Below are 15,322 nucleotides of genomic sequence, written 5' to 3'. Positions count from 1 at the left end.
AGTGAAAACAGGGACATGTTTCGTTGTCATTCTCCATTTTCACATGTTGACTGCTTTGGGTATTTGGAGAGAAATAAATTATATTTTCATCAGTCTTGTGTAGTGTTTGGTGAATTTATTGTATATTTGCACATTCTGTGTACCTCACTTACAGTACTCTAATCACCGAGAAGTGGAATTGCTAAAAGTGTTTTAGGTTAGCAACAGCAGTTTGTAACTGGTTCAAACCGAATTAAGTCATATGAAATGTGTTTCATATGGTAATGTTTTTTATAAATCAGTGTATAATTTTGGGTGTTTCATTTTGCAAAGGATCTGCGGTGTTCTGCTAGTTGTGTGTGAGGTTGTGCTAATTGTGTGTAGTGTTTTGAAAAACCGGGCCGTTTTCAAAATCGTGCTGAAGCACTCGAGAAAAACTGTAGGACTAACTTTAGAAGATTAGTCATAAGATTTAAGGGAAAACTGAGTTAGGTCAGAAACACACTTACAATCCATTTAAAAAAAAATGAGGACTATGGACTTTGTCTCATCTTTTTGTACATAGGACACCACTACACAGCCTCTGTGTGAACTTGTCTTTAGAATTTATGTATCAAGAGATTTAGGATTTATCATTTGAAAAATGTATAACTTGTACATTGCTAGTGTGGGAATAGCCTGCATGAGCAGGACAGATATAAATCAACCAGATGTACCCGATAAATATAACGCGTTTATTTACACAAATATTTTCAAATACTAGTCTTCTACATTGGAACATAAAAATATATACAGTGATGTAGGGACTGCTCCGTTCACAGGTCAACGTGTACATGTTTGAATTTATTTGCATTTTAAGGTTTTGAAATGGGGGAAAAAAATTGATGTGTATGTTCAGGGACTAAAACGTACACTTTCAAACTTTGACACTAAAACGCGGGGCATGATTCTACCCTTCAAGTGCTATTCCACATTTCAACTTCTATTCCTCCCTTAACATGGTGGGGAAAACCAATTAACTGTATAACTCATCACTAAGCTTACCCATGTCACAAGACTAACAGCACTTCAGTCACCTGCAGAGGTTTATTGTATCATGTTGTCAGCATGTTCACTAGATCGCCCATCTTCAACCTGCATCAAGGCCCCTCCATGACTAACGGCCACAAAATAAAACTACGTTTGATCAGTCTCTTTGTCCAAACTACTGAGTAAACTTTGGTTATGTCTTGAAATTATTTCAAGAAAAGCCTCTTGAAGCAAATCAAGGATCTAGAAAGCAGCACGGTTGAGAAACTATTTCGTCAGGAACCTGAATGAACCTTATCTGGCTTCTTAGGAGATCCAAGTAGAACACTAGAGTTGATCCAACCACTGGATGGTGATGACCCATATCCAGCTGCCAGAACATTTTTCAATTCAGAGCAGCTTTAACAATGCCGGACATGATCAAAAGATGACTGGTGGTCTGGTCTGGTATGGTAAAATATATATATATAACAGAACTACTCAGGCAGAGAAAGTGTTGAAGTGTCATTGTGTTGACATACACCAGGAGCACAGGGACAGCACCAAACACTTCCAAAGTGCTATGATCTTGAGGGTGTTAAGACTCGTCAGGAGGTAAACTAAGTGTTTTCTTATGGTCTCGTTTTTGACAGTGCTCCAGAAGTTAACTATTCAGGATGTGCTCATTTTTGGTCCTGATGGCCAACTTTTCTTTTGCCTTCTGTTGATGTACTTTCTCACCAGTGCATTCACCACCCAAACTAAAACACACAGGAGGATGTGATGAAACCCAGAGTCAGCCATGGATGACACTCCCTCTCAGACTCCCCAAATACAAACATTCACCCATTTGTATTCACTACAGCTTGTGGGGAAATAAATGGAATACCTGCATGTTTCATTTACACAGAACATTCATTTCAGATGTCAGCTTAACACGTTCATTTGAGAAGGAAAAGGAATGCAAAAACATCTCTTTTTTTTTTCTTTGATGACAGCCTCCTCCAGACAGAGGGTTGGTGAGGCGCAGCCACGCTGAGTTAGGTTGGATGTGGGAGGGGCTGGCAGAGAGGCACCTGTCTAGGTTCCCTCTCCCCCATGCTGGATGGTGGTGTCGGTGGGGGAGATGAGGTGGAGTATGTGTGGATTTAGATGGGGGTGTCACTACGGGGCGCCAGCAGCAGCGGGCACCGGGGTGTTCAGGGCAATGGTGGCAGCAGACAGGACCGGCGAGCCAATAAGAGGACCCAGGGCAGTTGAGGCTGGCAAGGCAGAGATACCTGAGATGAGTCACAGACAGCATTAGAAAAGACACAACATAGAGTCTGCTCAGGCATAACCCAACCAAAAGTTAAAGCAAGGTGTTGTGGATAAATGAAGCGAAACCAAAACGGAAAAGTATGATTGGAAACAATTATAGATTTCCTCTCAAATACTCCTTAACACACCTGAGAGCACAAAAGTCACTGAGTGGCATCATTCCACTTTACACGAATGAAACTGCATTTACTTTATTACTGTTCACTTTTGTAGATTATATATACACAAATGTTTGAATGATGTTGGCTATTTCAGAGGTCCGTTAGTCAATCTACACAATTTCCAACCCAAATATTTCATAATAAAAGATCTGTATTTCCACTCGACAAAAAGCACTGCTTCATTAAATGTATGCTGAGCTTTTAGTTTGTAGGTAAATTGCTTAAACAAAAAACTTCCTGATTCTATGAATGTTAATGCCTGTAAATTTATTTTATTTTCATTAATTTTTAATAATTGAATTTCGCCATACTTGTGAAATAAATAAAAATATGTCATTTCATCTTTTATTCTCCTTCCAGACAACAAGTCAGGTCTTTCTTTCGTAAAAACCACCACAAATGCAGAAAAGATATTATACCTAACTTCTACAATGCCTATCGTTTTCCACGTGTTTTCCAGGATTGGAAACCTGCCCTGACAGTTACCAGGTTTTCCATGATGCAGGGGCCCTGAGCTACATTGAGTACATTGATGGGGTCAAGTCTCTCCTGTGCTATCCCAACACAGCCTGGCTAAAGACAGAGTAATAAATATGCTGTTTGCTGATGTCAGTACAGAAGGTTATCCGATATCAGTGAGATAACAAGCCAAGTGTTCTATTCTATTTACAGTTCAAATTCCTCTTAAAGATGTCAAACAGCCCATTTTACGTTTTCTATTTAAAAGGGCCCATATCCGAATGAAATCATACGGGGAAGGAAGTACGTAATGCGACGTTTCAATAACATATTTCCTAGAATGGACTTAGTAAAAAAGTCTGCTGCGTGACTGTTTTGAATACTTTGAGGTTCCCTACAAAAAAAAAAGAGCCCAGAAAAGGTTTTTTAACACAATATGGGCCCTTTAAGAGACGCTTCGAAGGATCCTCAAAAACGTAATGTTCAATGTGTGATCTTATTCTAAGACTCCAAAACTCTCTGCTAGGGGAATGGAAAATCCTGTTTACATGGGTATTTCATTATATATTAATCACTATCGAGGTAAATTTGACACTTAATAGTGAAATTCTCAACCCTATGACAGACTTTCACTTCTTCTAGGAAAACAGCCTGATCAGAACAATCAGCCAAACTGACAGCTGTTGACCTACACAACCACATTCTCTAAATCAACATTGAGTCCAGTGTACCCCAATTATTTAAGACACCTACACTGATGTGAAAGTAAAGTATATGTAACCAAATATATATGTATGCATTGCAATGGTGAGGTCAAAGGTGAAAGAGAGAGCAACTCTGCAAAATGTGAGGGATTTTTAACTCTGGCCTTTGTTCTCATTTCCAAATCAGTGGTCTAGATAATATGCTTACACTATGCAGATATCTGATCAGTTGTGTTTTCCAGTACTTTAATGTAAAATACAAAACAGAAATTACCGTCAAAAGTACTACTTGAATATAGTAAGAGTTAATAATAGTTAAAATCCTTTTACCGAGAGTATAGTGTGGCAGTGTGATGACTTAATGGCACACGTGTTCTCACCAGTGATCATGTTGGCTGTGCTAACAGATGTGTTCCCACTGGGCAGGTTGGTTGATCCGGCCACACGAGACTGATCTTTCACAATGGGGACTGTGGAGGACATAACGTAAATAAGTAATTTCCTTCTGATAAACAAAACCACTGGATTATCTAGGAAGCCGTATTCATGAAGGATTACAGAAATAAGGGTGATCCATGGCTTCACGGGCAGTAAGCCGGGCTTGGTGGTCATAGCGCAGCAGCTTGTCCAGGAAATCCAGAGCCTCTGGGCTGACCAGATGCTGATTCTCACTGTGGACAAACCTCTCCCATCGCTTGCGAGAATGCCTAAGGGGATAAACAAAATAAGCACCTGAACTAGGACATAAATTTACACTGAAGAAAGTGGAGTCTTCTGATCATTAATCAATACATGATAAACATACATGTTCATCATGGAGCATTGATAAATCTGCCTTTTAATCTTTTCTGTACTACAAATGGCAACCAAACAAAAGCCGGTATAACTATTACATCATCATCATCATCATCATGTGACCGTGGTACCAGATCTCACCTTCCCAGGATGTCATTGAAGCGAGGTTCCAGCTCAATGTTGTACTTGTCAATGTAGTCATAAAGGTCTTCAGTTCCCAGAACCTTGGCTATTCTCACCAACTACAAGAAAGAAAAAAAAATGTATATATATACAAGGAACAAACAGCTTGTAACCTCTGGAGACACTGAAACCTTCATAGGTGGTCTTCACTTTCATGAGATGTGTGGCCAGAGATGCTATTTCTTATTGAGTCGATGTCTCAATGGGGTGGTCTTTCTGTTAACTTGTCATCATCCTTGCTTTGCAATGAAAAGACCTATGTGGCTTTTACTATAAAGTGGCCATATACGCCTCCAAACACATATCAGGTGCTGAAGGAGACCAGCAGGAGAATTTTGCCTGCTTTGGTTTTACCTGGTCATAGTTGTCATGGCCATGGAAGAAGGGCTCCTTCCGGAAAATCATGCTTGCTAGCATACAGCCAAGACTCCACATATCCAGACTGTAGTCATACATCTGAAACACACACACGTCTTAGAGGAGCCCACGTCTGTTTAAAAGATGACTTATTTATCATCAAATGTAAATGATCCAGCTCCCTCTGGCAATCAGCAATAAACACAACTTTTTAAAACTGCAACTGCAGTGTGGGCCACTGACAATACAAAGACTCTTTGGATGAGGCAAATTAGCGGTCTGTGGATCCTGCCAGAGCTTTGAAATGGTTTTCATAGAATATTAAATAAATGCACGAAGCTGAATAGGTATCAACTGTCTCAAATATCAAAACTGAAATTCAGTTCAGAGGTTTTATTTAATCCATGAAACAGGAATTTGTTTAAAATGGTAACAGAAAAATCAAGACCAGGAATTACATTTGTTTTTCCTGATTATAATTAATCCACATCAAAATGTGTTGAGTAGTTTATAGTGATGTTTAGAAAAACTAAGTCATCATGAATCAAAAATAAAACCTTGGAAACAAATGTACAATTCCTATTCAAACACTGAGTGAAGTTTAAAAATAACGTCACTGGTCACAGTTATGTTCCGTCCTCTGTCCTTCTTTCTCTCTTACTGCTAATGTTGTTATTGATGGTGAGGAAATGCTAGTAGTTTTCCAAAACTAAGATGTGTGACTTGGGCCCTCTGCTCTGCTGTGTACGTGTTTTTATTAATTATGATAAAAGATCCAATAGTAAAAATGCTTTGGTTTGTCAACAGCAGCATCTCTGTTTATGTGGGACAGATACATCTGGTCCTACGGAATGCAAATGGCCAAACAAAAAGATCTCCACTAACGTATATCACATAATTCAAATATACCAAATCCAAACTGAAGAACCCAATCTTATGGGCAAACCTGATAGTCGACCAGGAGCTCAGGTCCTTTAAAGTAGCGAGAGGCCACTCTGACATTGTACTCCTGTCCTGGGTGGTAAAACTCAGCCAGGCCCCAGTCAATAAGGCGCAACTACAGACAGAAATGAAGCAGTTAGACAGCTCTTGTAATGGGCAAAGAAAAAAAAACTAATGTTAATAAAACAATGATTCTGAGGCTACATCCAAACTCCAACGTGTTTTTTTGAAAACGACATAAGCAGCTGTACCATTGTAATATGAAAAATCTAACTGTACAACATCTATTAGCAAAGGCAAAAGGGTCAGTAGGAGAGTAAACTGTGTATCTGTTTGATGACTAATTCATAGGCATTTTCACATTTTGTGTCCAATGATAACGTTTTCTGGAATTCTTAACCCCCTCCATATGATACGAAGGGAGAGATGACATCCAATTCATTGGTTAAATCCACAGGCGTAGGTGGTGGCAGAAAAGTCAGCTGGCTGTTGTCATGATTTTTGTGATGCCATATACTGTCTGCACAGGGGGCATGATGCACATTCAGTGCTATTGGCTTCTGTTAATGCCAATAAATATCAACTAATACTCTCTCCATAGCTTTATATTTTAACAGGACACGTGAATATGTGCAATTAAATAGCACTCTGACATCTGTTTCTATTGGTCTTCAGCAATCCGGATGTCTAGTTTTGGCTGAAGGTGTACAAACTCTGACTGTGTGAATCACTCACCTTGCGGTGTTCATGATCGATCATCACATTATGTGGCTTCACGTCTCTATGCATGATTCCCATGCTGTGGCAGTAGTCCAGGGCCTACAGAGAAGAGAGCAAAGGGACTATAAGTATGAAAGTTCTTGCTCCAAGTACTTCCAAAAGTGCAACAGATTACAAAATGATGCCGCCTACTAGACAAAATAAATATTTTTTAATTCAAGCTTTCAAAGGCTTCAACAGTCTTGTTTAGGGAACTTAATGCTTCACCAGCCTCAGGATGTTTAGATGTTACAATTTAGGAGCTGAGGGGCAGCTTGAAGACTCACCTTGAGGATCTCGTACATGTAGAACCGGATGTCGTAGTCTGTCAGGGTCTGGTACAGTTGCTGCAAACCAACACAAAGCAATTAGTCTTATTCAATGGACCTGTCAACAGGTAGGATTGTATCGGTGACTGAGGATAGAAGCAGAAAATGGTTGACTTTCTTGCACCGAAGACATAGCACTGGACTTCTTTCATTTTCCTCCATCACATACACACACGTGTAAAGTAAAACATCGAGCATGCCAAGACAGGAGGGTTCCATTTTGTCACACAAAGTTTTACAAATCGTTATAAAGAGCTCCTACCTTGAAGTCTGTGTTGTTGACATGTTCAAAGACCAAAGCAGGTGTCCGGGACTGCAAAATGTAAACGTTGTGTATTAAATAGGTTACAGTGTAACCCAGCAACAACTACCACTGACTGCAGTTAAATTTGTCTGAATCACAAAGACTAATAAACTAAGGGACTAAAGCAAACTCTGAATGAACTAACTAAGCAGCCACACTGTCAGCAACACTTAGGCCACATTCAAACATGTCCATTAATTTCCTTCAGACATGAGTAAGCAGGGAAACTCAGTCAGGAGACAAACATGTGGACAGTCAGGCCGGGTCTCACTTTCGGCAAATCTGTTTGTTTACCATTTTATCTCACAAACTACAGGCTCACGTGCTTCACCAAAGATGAGGTGGAAATATGTACTGCCATTCTGAACAAATGGCATGTGATTTATGAACATGCTCTTAACTAACCTTTTATTAGTCTCTGACCACACCCAAAAATGATAATTGTTGCTTACAGTGTGAATTAGAGCTACAACTGACCAACAGCTCTCACTAGTTATATATTACATTTCTGATATGCTATTAATATATATATATATATATATATATATATATATGCATCTAAAAATCACACATTGCCAGGGCCCAAGTGATGAATTATTACATAATTCGTCTGCGCCACACTTCAAAGTAATTTGATTTACAATTATGTAAATACAAGCAGAAAATCTTTGGAGCTTTAAACTTATGATTTATCAATTAACAGCATGGGCAGCAATTTGTATTTTTGCCTCCAGTTACACAACACAAAATACTAACAACACAGTGACTCTTACTTACTTCCTCCTGTTTGTATTTTTTCTTAATTCATCGCCTTCTTTGGAGAGAGCCCTGACACAGGATTACTAAACTGTATAACTGCTTAGACACATCTACCTTAAAGCCATCGATGGCTGAGTACTTACAGACACATACTTCTCCAGCCAAAGTGAAATTGATAATCTTACACAGGTGGTGGGCTCACCACGCTATTGGTACATTAATATTTATTCAGAACCCGAGCAAACAAAATGTAAAACACGAACAATATATACATTTGCTATAACAATGACCACAGAGTCGAGTTGTACTTACAACAGGGTCTTTCACGATATCGATGAGGGAGATTATGTTTGGACCTCCACGCAAGTTCTCCAAAATCTTGATCTCACGCTTGATTTTCTTTTTCTTCACAGGCTAAATGGAAAAGGATGAAAAGGTTTGTGAGATGGGACAGACGAGAATTTGATCATTCAATCAGATTCGCTGACTCGATCTTGAACTCTGTCTTTGTAGGGATTTACCTTGAGTATCTTCACCACCACCTTTTCATTATTGGTGATGTTGATTGCCTCAAAGACTTCGCTGTACTTGCCACGCCCCAGCTTCCGCACCAACTGGAAATCATCCTGGTTTCTGTGAAGGGAGAAAAAAAGGACAGCAAAACAGCAGGGTTAAGAGCTGTCAAGCAGCATACTGCAAGTGTGTGAGAATCAACAAGGTATTTACCCCCATTCGACTACGTGGGACTCATAGTCCCAGTACTCCCTGGGCCGGTGAGTGTTGACCTCTGTGTACACTCTGGCCCGACTTGGCACGGGTCCTGACATGTCCGACAGCTTGGCAGAGATGGTGGGGACTTTTTATCGCAGCAAAGGATGGTTGGAGTATAGGGAGGATGGGATGGAGAGAGGAAGAGGAGGGAGGGTAGGGAATAAGGGAGGGGGGAGGGTGATCCCAACAGGACAAGGGGTTTGGGGTAGGGGGGGGTTGTTTGAGGACGGGGGAGGGGCCACCAGGGGCACGGTGGAATAGCTAATGGAGAAGTTGAGAGAGAAAAGATTAGAAAAACTAAATTAAGGGTTCATGCTTGTACATCAGTATCTCCATCCCTGCTGTATTAACTGTCTCCCCCAATAAGTTAACAGGGATAGGAAATTAAAAATAATTGTCAATGAGATCTTTATTTGACAGTAAATGCAACACTAACCTGGCTGATAATGAGCTAGCTAAAGCTAACAAACCTTACAATACTGTTTTGCTCTGTCTCACTAAGTAAATGTGAGTTAATACAGGAACGATAACATCACATATTAACATTAACGACCTAGAGATGTCTGGTTCATAAGGGAGCATATTATTGACAGCTGGATTGGTGCATACCACATAATAGCTTTGTACCAGACGTCTGTGATGAGAGAGCTGGGGCTCACAAATCATGTTTTGAAGCTACATCCACCGTGATGTTTAAGTTCAAAAAGCATTTAAAAAAGAAAGTCTCTACCCAGAAAAGCATTTTAGCTCCACATTTAAATTATCACTGTCCTTTAACACAACATTCACTCAATTCTTCGTACTTTACCGGCAGGTAATGTCTTTGCATGCAATGCCAGACAGATGAATTCTACTTTTTACAATGAGTTAGTGATGTGTCCTCCCGTGTCGAGGCTTCGAAGCGTGTGTCGAGTAATCGAGGATGATTTTTGTGAAGCGCGTATCGAGGCTTGTGTTGATGACGTATGTGATGACGTATGTGATGACGTCCGAAGCCTCGCGAGCCGGCCGACCAAGTCACTGATTCAGGAAATGGTTCGCGGGTTCGGTGTGCGATTCAAGATATAAGGGCCCGCGAAACGATATAAGGGCCTACTACTTATTGTGCATTAGCTTGCAATACATTCTAGAGTATTGGGGGGGGGGAAATAATTTATTTCTTAACTTGTACAAACTTGCGGTATCTTTTCTTGTACCCCAGCTTCATCTGTGCCCTGTGAAAAGATCGTTTGTAAAGCAGGCGAAATTATTTCTAAAAAAGGAAACCGCCTGAAACCCAGCACTGTTGAGAAGCTGTTGTTTTTTAATAAAAATAAATAAACTATTATCCCTTTTGTACGTGTTACGTGTATTGGCACCACAAACATCATGAAATATTTTTTTCAATTCAAAGCTTCACACACCAAAGCCGTGGTTTCATTAAAATTACATTAACATTTAATGTCCACTTGATGGCGCAGTAGAGCAAACAGGGTTCATACACATTTTGACCAGTGGATTTCCATGACTTTTCCATGACTTTAAACCAAATTTCCATGACCGAACATTTTGTGAAATCTCGGTGTATTTGCGAAAAAGTGGCAATGTAGTATTCAAACTAACAATGAGAATTCAAAGGCATACAGTATACTTTAAATTACACAAACCCAAGTATGCCTGCTTATATTTTAGCGTATTTCTTTAAAAGCATATGAATTATTTAAAACTCATAAATGAACTAGAGATGGGCATTCAATTAAATGGTCTTAATCGATCGTTGGGAGAATTAACGATCGATTTTCGATTAATCATTAATATTTTCATATTAATATTCACTATTTATAGGCTATATTAAAATGCAGTGAAAATAGACAAAACAAAGCGTGTTTCCTCATTGAGATCTTTATTCGAAGATGAACAGCTCTTGTGGCAGTTAAACGGGATCTGTTCACTGGTAACACTTGAAAATATGCGCTGCTGTACTCTAAACTAAGCCCCGTTTGGAGCTAGCTGAATTTGACTGTTCTCGCCCTCTCAGTCAAGTTATTGTCACGCTCTAACTCCCGGAACCCCTGACACAGACCCGGGTCTGTCCGGGTTCCCTTCCAGGTGGACTGACGGTCCGTGTGCGGACATGAAGCCGAGCAGCGCAGGTAAGCTCCGGGCTGCATTCTCCAAATGCTAACATCCTCGCTGTGCTGCGTTCAAGGCAACTCGGATATTCCGACGTCCTGCCACATAGCGAACATGCAATAGTTTTCATCCATGAAAAAATAATGTCATCGACAAAACTCATCGTCTATTAATTAGGTCCATCCCTAAAATGAACAACATGAAAATATTAATATAACAAAATTCCATGACTTTTCCAAAACTTTTGGGAGATTATTTTTTTCCATGACTTTTCCAGGCCTGGGAAAACACATTTTAAAATTCCATGACTTTTCCAGGTTTTCCATGACCGTACGAACCCTGAGCAAATGAAGCACCATGAAGCTTCGGCCCATGAGCGAACCAATTGGATGGAAAGCTTCATGAAGCTTCTTCTCGCCATCACTACAATGAGTAATGCTTACATGTGTAGGAGGGAAGCTTTTATTTTAGCATGTACACTGTCACACGCATGCCTTCCTATTTAAGACCGATATGCGCATTCCCTGTGTAAATAAGAGGTATATAGATATGCGTTTTCAGACATTTTACAAAGGACGTGAATTAAAACTTATACAGAACCAGTAAAATTATGTCAACAGAGACCGTTTTTATTTGTTCTCTGTTTTAAGTTCATGAAAACTCCAAATGTAGCAAAAATGAAGTGTTTTAAAAGTTAAACAAGTGTGGACTTAGCTTAACTTTTAGCTATAGTCATGAATTAATTACAAGATAGAGATGGGTAAAATAGTATTTTCTAGTCTCGCGTTACATAACACCTATTCACATTCATATGCTGAATCTATGGGCCATTCGGGGTTCAGTATCTTGCCCAAGGACACTCGGCATGCAGATGGGGGAGACTGGGATCACGCCGATCATCGATAACTTTTAATTTATCATCTAATTTATAAATGTTTTACGGTTAAAATCGATTATTCATTCTATAATTTTAGAATTGTGTTTTACACAAATTCACTACTGACTCACATCAGCCCACTGAATTACTGGAGCGGGAAGGGATGAGTTGTCAAATTATTGATCTTGTGAAAACAGCCAACTCTATTCTTTACCACTCTACTGCCAACCAACCATCAGAGCAACTCACATGTCAAAATCTTTCCAACACAGGTCAAGTTAAGAACACGTTTCCATACATGTGTAAATTTATGTAGAAAAGTGTGCACAATATGGTCTGCATATTTTTCATATGCTTCCTCATGGCATTCACCGACTAAAACATACTTGTCCAGAATTTTGACTGGCTAGAGATAAAGATTTTAATTGTCCCATATTGTAAATGAGACAAGTTTCAGTCAATGAAGTGCTGCTGCAGGGGAACTTGGATTTTGTTTCCACTAAATTGTAAACAATATATGTTCAATTGCCACTTCATAATGTAAACCAACCTAAAACTCATGTAAATAGAACTGTCATGCAAGACATCCTACCATTAGGAGGGCTGTGATTTTGTTGAGAAGACAGAGGTTTATATTGTTGTGTTGAAGTGTAAGCAAATAATCAAATTTCAACTCACAACCTACATCTTAAGTAGCATATATTGGGTCAACAAAGCTTTAAAAACTGTTTCAACTGAAACAAGACTTCATGATCTGAGGATTTATTGTGAACTAATATCTTAGATTGTATTAGTATTAACTAGCAAGGTGACCAAATAGATTGGCAACTAAGAGTAGATCTCACAAGAATACATTTTAACGCTCATTTATATATTCAACAAACTGTTACTTAAGACTTCATAGTAAACAGCAGCTTAAATGACACAACTCGAAAATAATTTGATAGTCAGGCTCACTAGCTAAAATTTCGCTGGCAGAAAATGATACTCACAGAAGGCTGGGGGTCAAGTCATGAAAAATCTGTAACGCTAGATGTTAGCAAGTGTCATCTAGCCAGGTTTCGTGCTGGAGATTCTAGCTTCCTTGTTCCACTTTAAGGTAAACTTTATATTGCAACAGAGGAGTGAATGTGTAATAGCTATAGGAGGTGTAGCCTTCTACAGAGACAGAAACTATAGTTGAAACTGCTTACATGAGTAAAAGAGCTGAGACATAATGAGTCTGTATTCATGTTTAAAGAATTTGCTTAAAATGATCAAGCAGACCCCTTACAGTTCCCTGACTTTTTGTGAATGTGCATGCACTTGTGTGCATTTGCGTGAAACATGATGTCTTCTTCTATTCACACTATCATGGCTCAGTGAGTTATTTTTCCCCACGGTTGCCGATCTAATTCTGGTTTGAGATTTTAATAGTACATAACTATTGTCACCTCCCTCACAGAAGCAGGTGTGTTGCATTAATGGAGTGCAATGATGTCACCCTGACAAGTGGATCATGGTGCAGACTATTATTTTAACAGCAAAGTTGTCCATTCCATTATTTTAAACATTCATTTAGTATAACAATTGTCAGTGGTGGTGAGCTGTCAGATAGATTTGCTCAACTGTGTTTGATAAATATTTAACAGGCTAGGGTATTAATAAAGCAGCTTGCTACACAGGATCCTTATCTAATTTATTATTGACAATTGAAATCTCGTTTTTAAACAACGTGGGGGTAATCAGCCTAACCCTGGTAACAACGGATACACTTGCGGAACTCACCGTTCACTAGCGTGGGGGTAAAAGCTCAAATATTATCGATTGATTGGTTGTTGGGCCCGATGTGTCTCGTCTTCCAGTATGGAAATACATTATTCGGAATAATTCACAGTGAACTAAATATTAGAATATATAATGCACCGCCACATGACTGAAGACCTTTTCCAGATGGAGGGGATCTAGTGATCTGTTCAGTGTTTCATGTTTCTAGACCCGTCACGGCCACATACAGTAGTACATTGACTTTGCTCCCACTTTTATCATATAAGGGAACAATGATTAGCAGATAAAAGAGGCGTTTAGTTCAAGGAAACTGTCAACAGCTGCTCACAGAGACATCCGCAATGTTTGCCTCCTGTTGACGTGAAAGCTGAAGAGTTAGGGGACATTTCCACAGAACAACACCTGCAGGTAACTAAAACGCGGTGGTGTACGATTAGCTAGTTAGCAAAGCCCTGATTAATCGACAGCGAGCTCAAGGTGTTGGAAAGTTGACGTCTGTAGGCGGGTCCAAACTGCTAGCCTGCTAACTGTAGCATGGCTAACGTTAGCTGTCGCTAGCTTCAACAGAGAAAATGAGCGATAGCGGACACTTACCCCCTTGATCAACCCGGCGACCGGAATGCTTCCCAGCAGAGCAGAGTTATACCAGGCCAACGGTTTTCGCCTCCCTCCGTATACGGTGTGCCTGTGAGGGATTTCTGCTGTTTCAGAGACAATATGGCTGCCCACCGTCACCGACGTCTCCGAGTGTTGCAGTGGGAGCCGCGGAGGGACAAACCACAGCAATGTCGCAGGCCATTAAAACCACAATCCACGCATTGCTGCTCAACGTTCATTGAATTATTGGAGCATTGATGCCACTCTCTACCCCGATGTGTGGATGTAGCACACGTTTCAAGAACAAAACTACATGTCACGTTCTGAATCTATATCTTTAAAAAAATAATAAACTGTTTTGGAGCTTTGTGGCATTCTCCATCCCTCACATCGCTGACAGGGTCCATCCATGACCTTATTACCACATGCTCTTAAGAAACATTACAGACGTTATGCATGGCTGATAAACACTTTGCCATTACATCTGAGAACATACATTAAATTTGAGAACATAGAACACGATGAAGAATATACATACATACAAGTTTGAAGGTCCACACTAGTTAATTTGCTCCCTACATAATTCACTGTCTCCCTGTTGCCCTCTGACTCTGCTGTGTGTGTTGATGAACTCAGTCAGTCCCGGCACTCAGAGCAGGAGAGAGGCTGCAGCGTGATAATAAATGACACCAAAAAGGTTTCAGAACATGGTCGGCACAGCGGTGACCATCAGGCATGTCTTTACCGAATCCATTTGACGAAAAAACATAAAACTGTGACATTTTTTTCTGCAGAGTAATTGGTTGTAATTAATAAGAGTCTTGAAAGAAGTACTGTAGACGAGGAAATAGATGTACATCTTTTACTATCTTTCAGTGACGTATTACCTTGTTTTATCATATCTGCAACACAAAAATATTGTCAAAATATGACAATGGTAAATATTTAGTCAGTTATTTTTTTCATTTTCATGTTTCATGTTTTTTCATGGTGTGTCCATTAGGGCTCTTGACGGCTGTGGCTTGGGAGTTAAAGCGGGTCATCCACTAAGCAGAATGTCGGCGGTTTGATCCCAGTCACCCTTATTCCGCATGACTGAGTGTCCTTGGGAGAGATGCTGTACCCCAAATTGCTCCTTA

General features: G+C 39.8%; 1 protein-coding gene and 1 non-coding gene across 3 annotated transcripts; both read right to left on the bottom strand.

The window, feature by feature from the left end:
• Positions 1–699: 699 nt before the first annotated feature.
• LOC128453963 (casein kinase II subunit alpha) lies at positions 700–14,334 on the bottom strand. 2 transcript variants are annotated; one of them, XM_053437083.1, is made up of 13 exons: positions 14,181–14,334; positions 8,786–9,091; positions 8,581–8,692; positions 8,372–8,473; positions 7,259–7,309; positions 6,955–7,014; positions 6,644–6,727; positions 5,913–6,023; positions 4,964–5,065; positions 4,568–4,668; positions 4,190–4,338; positions 4,012–4,101; positions 700–2,267 (listed from the first exon to the last, which is right to left on the bottom strand). In XM_053437083.1, exons 2-13 carry the CDS (start codon positions 8,884–8,886, stop codon positions 2,152–2,154), a joined length of 1,179 nt encoding a protein of 392 aa, XP_053293058.1. In that variant the 5' UTR covers positions 8,887–9,091; positions 14,181–14,334; the 3' UTR covers positions 700–2,151. The 2 variants fall into 2 exon arrangements, with proteins under 2 accessions (XP_053293058.1, XP_053293064.1); XM_053437089.1 differs by having other exon boundaries at positions 700–2,249.
• On the bottom strand, positions 7,069–7,208 carry LOC128425856 (small nucleolar RNA SNORA57). Its single transcript, XR_008333193.1, has one exon. It is a non-coding gene; the product is annotated as a small nucleolar RNA SNORA57 (small nucleolar RNA).
• Positions 14,335–15,322: the final 988 nt, after the last annotated feature.

This window comes from Pleuronectes platessa, chromosome 2 (genome assembly GCF_947347685.1).
Source record: "Pleuronectes platessa chromosome 2, fPlePla1.1, whole genome shotgun sequence".
Classification (NCBI taxonomy): domain Eukaryota; kingdom Metazoa; phylum Chordata; class Actinopteri; order Pleuronectiformes; family Pleuronectidae; genus Pleuronectes; species Pleuronectes platessa.
The sequence above is the reverse complement of the archived record's forward strand: the minus strand, read 5'-3'. Positions and strand labels throughout refer to the sequence as shown.

Bases quoted from the DNA above. Each gene is read 5' to 3' on its own strand.
- LOC128453963 (XM_053437083.1), bottom strand. From the start codon at position 8,886: ATGTCAGGACCCGTGCCAAGTCGGGCCAGAGTGTACACAGAGGTCAAC. The intron at 6,024-6,643 runs GTGAGTGATTCA...TTCTGTCTGTAG, and splicing joins TCGATCATGAACACCGCAAG to TTGCGCCTTATTGACTGGGG. The intron at 2,268-4,011 runs GTGAGAACACGT...GACTCATCTCAG, and splicing joins CACAGCCAACATGATCACTG to GTATCTCTGCCTTGCCAGCC.